The 8,878-nt window shown below is 42.2% G+C and overlaps 1 protein-coding gene across 1 annotated transcript; it reads left to right on the top strand.

Moving 5' to 3' along the window:
• Positions 1-2,178: 2,178 nt before the first annotated feature.
• On the top strand, positions 2,179-8,878 carry cfap300 (cilia and flagella associated protein 300). The gene is made up of 7 exons (XM_033637604.2): positions 2,179-2,307; positions 2,434-2,515; positions 4,278-4,347; positions 4,459-4,616; positions 4,702-4,874; positions 5,017-5,083; positions 8,485-8,878. The coding sequence occupies exons 1-7, from the start codon at positions 2,198-2,200 to the stop codon at positions 8,614-8,616; spliced, it is 792 nt and encodes a 263-aa protein (XP_033493495.1). The 5' UTR covers positions 2,179-2,197; the 3' UTR covers positions 8,617-8,878.

Below are 8,878 nucleotides of genomic sequence, written 5' to 3'. Positions count from 1 at the left end.
TCATCAGTATTTTGAGGATGGTCTTATAATAAAGTTATGGCTAATGGGTTTACACAATTGTTATTAGTCTGACATCATAATACATTTTACTATAATAGTCTAGTCAGGCAGAAGAGGGACAGTGGTACATTTTAACATCTACAACCTGCAGCTTTAGCCAGTTATAACAACAAGACCAAAGGCATTGAAACACAGCAACGCAACATGTTAACATTATCATGACTTCAGGGTGCCCATGCCGGATATTCTTGGCTCTCCTCATGGGGAATATCAGGGTCTGAGCGTCCTATACTGGAATGTGGATCAAAAGGATCCCACATCCTCCACCATCCTGGAATGTTGGGAATGAAATGAGCATCTGAGCCAGGATGAATAAAACATATCAGTAGGGATCTGTGGGGAGTTACAAGGACAAGTTTGGGGAGAAAAAGGTTGTACAGGAATACTCTAAACACATGGACAAGTGCTGGTGAGAACCTTTGGAGGACGCAGTGCCCTTTGGATGTGATGTCAAAACAAAGAGCAACCATCTATAAATGTAAGGTTAACAGTGAAAGGGACCTTGTCCTTTTTGGTCCTGAAGCTCAGGTGTTCCTGCTAGATTGAACAAAATTTACAAGAGAACGTCTGAGGCAAATGGAAAGCAAAGAAAGGCTGTCATTATACTACTTTTAAATCCCCCGAATACATTGATAAGAAATACAAATAATTTACCATGCTACACCAGACAACCATGCAGCTGTCCAAAATAATCATCATCTAATGCAATAAACGTAATAAACTACCATCGTTATTACAACCTGTTTTAGTATTATGGTGTACTGCAGTTCTGCATGTGGTTTGTCCAAGTGGTGTTGCATTATATTTGTCAGATAACCCACAAAATTTGAGTAAAGTGCTGGCCATTTATGTTGGGCTGCATGTGTAATTACAGTAATGTAGACAGTAGTAGCTCTCATTCATAGCATATTCATATAGTATACTATAGCCAGGCCTGCTTATGGTAATTAATATAATACAGTAGGAAATGAGTTTACAAATTTTGAAGTTATTTCTGGGGCAGGGGGACAAGACCCCCAGACCCCTCTGCATAATTGGTCCCCCTGACCCCTGGTATCTCTTATAAACATCGTGTATGCACAAAATACACTAAAGCTGAGATCTATAAAAACAGACTTGATGGGAGAAACTCTGACCCATGCTTACGGACATTTTGGAGACAGGAAATTGGCCATGCAGATGGCGAGGTGGAAATCTGATTGTTGAAATTGTCAAACATTTTTTGGCGCATGCCATTTAAAAACATACACATTGTTTTATGAATGAGACCCCTGGAGATAGCCTACATCTGTGCTCCACCTCAGGGCACTTAGATGAGAAGCTCACATTATACTGATACATAGTGAACAGCATTTAGTTTCATTTATTTGCATATATAAATGTGTATAAAAAAGACAGTAAGAACTCATTTGAAGAAGATAGAACACTGGGCAGGAGAGGTTAGAAGCCAAAATGGCTAATGAAGATATCTCCCCTAGCAAATATCAAGTCAGAAAAATTATTTTTTTAAATTATCAGTTTCAAGATGAGGCAGTCACACAAAATGGACATTTACATGTTTAGCCACAGGTTGAGAACCATTACAATAAAATACATGCAGTGTTATGTGGCTGAAACAGGCAGATACACAGAAACAGCCTAGAGCCACAGTGTTTCTACAGCAGGACAATGATGCTCTCTGGTGGCTGTGAGGACATGTCGCCTGTCCCACAGTTGGGAAACGTTTATGGCTCACCTTGGTAGACGAAGGTAATTTGATACGTTTTGTGACAGCGAATTAAATAAATTTATAATGACAAAAGAAATATAATACCAAAATTAAAACAGACGTTAAATGAAACGTCAAAGCTAACGCTAGCATGGCTTTTTTCTAAAGGAACGCTCTAGTTACAAGCGGTTGTCAAGGCAACAAGTGCACTCATCTCCTGAGCTACTGAAAACAGAACGACCACCCACTCCGTCATTCTTCCGTGTATCCGACACAAACCGTTCATACTAGACGCTGATTGGCTGTTAGTGAGCACACCTGCTGCTGATTGGTCTAAACGTCTACAAACCTGCTTCTTATTTATGAATACGAGTGAGTGTTCACTGTTTTTTGTAAGCTAACATCAATAACTGAAGCAAGAGTAAAGACATGGCAGGAGAGAAATGCGCGTTTGAGCAAACTTTTTCTTTTAGTCCTCTCCCCTCCAAGAAGCCCTCCTTCCTACAGGACCGAGACACTTTAACACTGTTAATGAAATGGTAACGTATGAAATTAGCTAACCTGGACATCTCTGAAAACTTTAGAAATTATCTCTTTCCTCTGGCAGTTGGGCTTCCGTAGATTAGCTAATGGTTGTCTAAAGTAGAGGTGTGTGTTAATTTCAGGTCCATGCTTGGGAGGATTTCAGCTCAGTGTTACAGCTTTGACCAGTGCTTTTACCCCTACAGCAGTGAAAAGTTTGTACAGGTAAGACCCAGCATGATAAATGAGGTTGCTACTCTGTAATTACAATTTAACCACTGACTGATCTGTGATGCTTAAAGCAGGGGTAGGCAGTTTTGCCCTTTCTGTCCTGAGCCCTTTCCAACAGACAACCAACTACCATGAGTTTCTGCACATGCTTCATACAGTATTTAATAATTTCCCACACATTGATTTATTTAATCTTGTTTTTTTTTTTGTAAAGTTGCACACTCATTTAGCCCCTCATTTCCCTGCTCCCTCTCTGTTTATCAGACCACAAATTAAACAAGTGTGAGCAAGCTAACGTTAGCCACCCCACGACCTCTCCGCCTTTCTCCCCGCTGCTGTGGACCGTTTAGTCGGGAGGAGAGCGGGCAGCAGTTCTGGAGACAGTGCAAACCCTCCATACATGTATTTCGGCATTTCATTTTAAAGTCAATATCGGCTGATACTGATGACATGCCAATATTCTCATGTATCCCTAGTAGGCAAGGCAAGACAAGTTTATTTGTATAGCACAATTCAACACAAGGTAATTCAAAGTGCTTTACAGAGACATTAAAAGCAACAAGACACAATTTAAAACAATAAAAACAGTCAATTAAAAAGGGAAATAGAAATTGAGAATGATAGTGATAATAAAATACAGTAACATAAAATAAAAACAGGCTCAATACATTGCATCTAAGAGCACTGCATAGAACATTTGTATAGCTGCCTAAGCTATATGGCCAAGGGTCCAGGCCATGATGGCCTATATCACTCCTGCGACTCCTTGCCACCAAAAAGTGCTCTTAGACAACATTTTAGTTTAATTTCAAAAACCGGCTCTGTCAGAGATTTCAGCTAGGATCTCTTGTCCCTGGCTCTGAACCATCTTGAATTTTGTTGGTCGGGTCTGTTTTTTAATGAGTGTATAGGACGTCTCCCTTAGTAATACACCCAATGCGCGCCCACTATTTGCTCTTGAGTCCTTCACTCAGAGTCTTACCGTCCTGCCGGACACAGGTTCCACACACTGGTCTTATTCAGATTGTAATGAACTCTAAAGATCCATCACAGGACGTCTCCCTTCTAGATCTGAATTCACAGCATGCTCCCCAGTGTCGAGTCACAGCAGCTGACTCAGACTTCCAGGTTACCCCCCGCAGGGATGACGACAGCCCAACCTCTTAATTCCTTAGACGCTGAAACCTCGGAGTTTCAGCCCGGACTCAGTCCTCAGCCCTGAAATCTCTGACATTTGCAGCCGATTTAACAATAAACCCAAATAGAATAGTCAGGATAAGAATAATAAGAATAATAAAAGAATAATAATAAAAGGCATAAATCAGCAGTGTGTAGTAGGGATGTACCTGACGACTAATTTTAATTAAGACTAGTCGACTAGTCTGAAAAAAGGAAAACACTCAGGAAACAGTCAAAATGTAGAACAATTTATTGTTAAGTATTTGAAACATTGTCCCAAAAATATTGTGTCCATTAAGAGCCATTTGAAGCCCTTAATCACAATCTTCAACAACCATGTCGGATTTCAAATGCTGCTGAGGGGCACTGCTGTCTGATGGCTCTGTAGTACCCACTAGTGGCAGGCAGCTGCATGGCTGACATGAATATTTCTGGTGCCGACTAGCGAGGACGCGGACGTTTAATCGTTTAGATGACTAATCGCGTGCAGTGCACTCACTGGTTGTCTGTTCTGATAAATTGACTTTGTATATTTGGTCATATTTGATTACTCTTGACGTCACTCTGTAATATGTAGTGTTTCTTCAGAGATCCCAATGTGGTATCCAGTCTGAGAAGGATGGAGGCCGGAGCCTGGGTGCCTCTTGGTATGTTATGACCCCCAGAAAGCCTTTCATCACTGATGGTAGGAAATTGATCTCATGTGCTGGACAATATTTGCAGTCAAATCTCGGTGGAATGTTTCTTGTATGTCGTAGACAAGCCAGTGGTGTCTGTTGATGTGGAGCAGGTGCTGTGCACTAAGGTCTCCATGGATCTGTTTGACCCAATGTACTCTTGTGGGATCCTGAGACCCTCTGGACATGTAGTTAAATGCTTTCATGATGTCTACCCCGACTATGATGAACTCAGACAGGTTAGTCTCTTCTCTCATCCGTCAGTCTGTCTGTCTCTATCTTTTCTGACATGCCATCAGTCCAAGTCTTCCTCTGTTCATCCAGATGCTGCAGGAAAAGGACTCTGAGCACTATTGTGTGGTTGGGAACGAGGAGCGAGGAGAGTTTCTGTTTCGACTCTTTAAGCACCTGTGTTTCGGAGGAGAGCTCTGTCAGTATGAAGACACCATCGAGCCTTACATCAGCACCACAAAACAAATCTACAAAGACTTGATCAGGTGCGCATAATCTGACCATCTCTCACCGCTATATTTTAATCCATACTGTCCAACAATATAAGCACTTTAACAGTTATTGATCTGGTTATTAGATACACCATGATCTAATGATAACATTGTAACTCTACCTTTCACTATGTAGTGTTCAAAAGGATCCAGAGACTAAGAAGATCAGAGTGCTCTCCACAGTCCTCAAAGTCTGTGCTTATGTAAGTGACTGGTTGAATGTCTGTGCCACCAGTACACCAGTGCAAAAATGTCATTGAATTAAACTGGACTTCTAATTGATAACTGAAAGCCATTGTAAGATACCTGATGAATGCACTTAATGTAGACAAGTATTTATTAACTGTGCTCATACTGATACAGTTCACACAGAATGTTACTCGGCCAACATATAATGTTTAACTGTTCTCATTATAACTCAAAATTATTTATTTAACCCTTGAGGAAACTCAAAGTCCAAAAGAAAGCAGAACAAAAAACAAACTGAAAACGCGATGAACAGGGATGAGCACAGGAATAACACAGGGATGAATGCAGGAACGACAGCAGAATGCACCCAGGGGGAATCCAGGATCAACACAGACAAACTGACAAAGAACAAAGGAAATCACACAGGTATATATACACAGAAAAATAATCAAAAGAATGAGACACCGCTGGATTAGGTGGACGCGGGCAAAAGGAGGGAAATGGAGATTGGCTAACAACAAAGTGTGTTGAGTGGAACACTAGGGTGGAGCAAACAAGACATAGGGTATGTCCCAAGTCCCTTAAAATTACTGCTAACCACCTAACCTAGCCACCTTACCTAACTGTTTAGTCCCTCCCACTTAGGAAAACATTTAAGGAGTTAGGAGTTAGGAGTGAGGAGCGAGGATTGCTGATAAGAGACATGAGACGGCCTTACTCTGGAGCGTCACATAAAGCGACGTCCTATTCTGGTGATGGCTGCACCTATGGGCGGCACAGCTGGATCTGCTGCATAACGGAGGCAGCGTTTGGCGTACATCCCAAGTCATATTATATTCGCTGATCAAAGCCGCATACGACGGCATACGACATCTCTCTGTCCTTTGGACCCTCACAGCTGATCAGGAAAAACTCCGCAAAAAAACCCTTTAACGGGGGGAAAAACGGTAGAAACCTCAGGAAGAGCAACTGAGGAGGGATCCCTCTTCCAGGATGGAGAGACGTGCAATAGATGTCGTACAGAACAGATCAACATTATAATTAACAGTAATCCGTATGAGACAGAAAGAGAGACAGACAGAGAGAGATGCAGGACAGACGGCAATGACAGTAGCTTACAACAACATTAATGAAAGTAATAATAATAATTAATATTAATATTAATAATTAATATTACCTACAGCCTATTAAACATTATTCCACTCACATGACATGCAGGACAATTAATGATGGGCAAATGTGTTTGTGTATGTGTTTGTGCATGGTGTTATATCACTCGAGCAGCTGCACATTTAACAGCCACACATCACAGACAGTCCGCTGAACACCGCAACGGGTTGTGAATGAAATAAACTTAATTACAACATGACAGTCTTGCAGGAAATATCATTAACGTTACTCTCTGTAGTCACGTAGGCATGTGACTTACAGCGTTTCATTGCAAAGAATGCATGTAACGGGTACACTTGCGCTGTTTCTCCGCCATCTCGTTCAAATGAGACAGACGTAGGGGGCGGGTATTTATACGTCAGAGCCTAAAGCTGAAAAAGACTTCCTGTTAGGAACCTCTCGTGTTACCTTACTCATCGCACCTAACAGATCCCTCCTAATGCCTAACGCTAACTCCTTACTGGCAGGAATAAGAGACATGAGACGGCCTTAAAGATGGCGGAGCTCGAACGACTCAAGTCAGGAGTTAGGAGTCAGCAGTATAAAATAAGAGACTTACCCATAGAACAGGTGTGAAGGGAGGACTCTGGGAACAGGGAAGGACTAACAAGACAGGTGTGACAGAAAGCAGGCGGGAAACACACAAAGAACACAAAAAACCAGACACGACACATGAGGAGAGGATCTATAAAATAAAAAAGGAAGCACATTAAACATGAATGAATAACATGAAACAAGGAACACAAACAGAAAAAAATAAAGTCCATAGGATAACAGAATATAAACAAACCCAGGATCATGACAGGTATTATGATTATTTTGTTGACTCAAACAATTAACATTCTTACTGTTACTGTATGACTGGTCATCAGTCAGTTGAACGCGCTGGTAGGGCTGGGCGGTATACCGGTTTGTACCAAAACCCAGTATTTATTTTCGTTATGATATGAATTTTTCATATACTGCAATACCGGTGAATAGCCCAAACAACGTCCGGAACGTGCGCGGCAGGAAAGTGTTTCAGCGGGGAACCATTTCACCGCTGCACACCACAGGCACGCTTGAGCGGGTAAGAGTGAGAGCATAGAAAAGTTTAGAGGCGAGAATGGCTGCCGGAGAGAGTCCTGAAAGCAAAGCAACTGTACACGATGACCCAGAAGAACTCATACCAAAAAGAGCAGTGTTTCCCCTATATGTAACTAGCAGTGACACACCGCCGTTTACAGTTCTTCTCTGCCCTCTGTATTGCGCACGGCGGAGTTTCGCCCCGATGCGCGCGCGCACACACACACACACACACACACAAAGCACACACACACAGGTAAGCACACTAGAGCACGGCTCGGACCACATTTTCCTGACCTAAGATGACCCTCCGTGACATTGTGTAAATGTCCGTGGCGGACATTTGAAAGTGAGTAGATGACAAACAGTACAGTAAACTTGTAGATAACTCAAATATATGTAATAACTTAGGTGCTTTAACATTTCATGCAGCCTCTCGGCTTGGCAAACGGTAAACAACCCCGCTGGCTTCTCTACGTGTCGCTTCCGTACGCAGTCAGTGGAGCCCAAATGAATAGAGCGGAGCATGTGTTGTGTTCAGGCGTTGTCAGGTAAATAACAAATTCCGGCACTTGAATAGGCCATAGCACAACACAGCAGCATGTCAAGTTGGCCGAACCTGAGCAAAATACCATGAAATACTGTGAAACCGATATGATTTTTTCTTAAAACCGTGATATGAAAATTTTGTCATACCGCCCAGCCCTACGTGCTGGCATTCTACGTGTCAATGAGCCATCAATGAGCTCAGTCGATGTGATGAATCCTCCACTGTGCAGAGGATTGTGGGTCAGAATAGCCAGAAAAGCATGCTGGCTTCCATACTGCAAAATGCGACCAGATTGCAGTAGGACAACCTGGTTATATTTGGTACACTGCATTTGACAGTCTGCGTATTGGGACACAATCTTCTTATGGCATCCTGGGTGATGGAATGTACAGCTTTAGATAGGGCCATTAACGTTATTGCATCGGCCACTGTAGTTCTCCTTCATGATTGGCACATAGTAGAAGTTTCAGCTCTGCAAACTCACCACTAGATGCCACTATAACCTACACGCTGGACCTTTAACAGTAGAACGGTGGCAGTTCTTTTGCACGTCACGGCTGTCTGTCACATACACAAGAGGCTTGCTTTCTTATATTAACACACATATATTGTATTGTTAATCCTTTGTAGGACAAGTCTGGACTATGTTACCCCGGCAGACGAGAGGAGGAGCAGACGTTTGCCTATTTGATTGTTGACCCCTTGAAACGCCACGTGACTGTGTTCTACCACTGCTATGGTGTAGGAAACTTCACACTGTGATCGCATGAACGTTGACATTGTCCTGGAGAACTTGTCAGACTCCTGGTGGACATGAGAAACACACAAGCTCAGACGGAGTCGTACCCAGAAATCAGTTGAACACAATGAAGTCCCAGTTTGAGATACAAAGTTAAAGGATTCATTGTTTTTGTTCTATTAAAGTACGTAAATAAAATGTTTTTAAACAGCCATAAAGCCTGCCACTCTGTAAATGTCAAACATTACACAGCACTGATTAGACAAATAAAGAGACCAAAGTCGA

The sequence above is a fragment of the Epinephelus lanceolatus genome, chromosome 16 (assembly GCF_041903045.1).
Source record: "Epinephelus lanceolatus isolate andai-2023 chromosome 16, ASM4190304v1, whole genome shotgun sequence".
Lineage (NCBI taxonomy): Eukaryota > Metazoa > Chordata > Actinopteri > Perciformes > Serranidae > Epinephelus > Epinephelus lanceolatus.
This window is presented reverse-complemented; position numbering and strand designations above follow the sequence as displayed.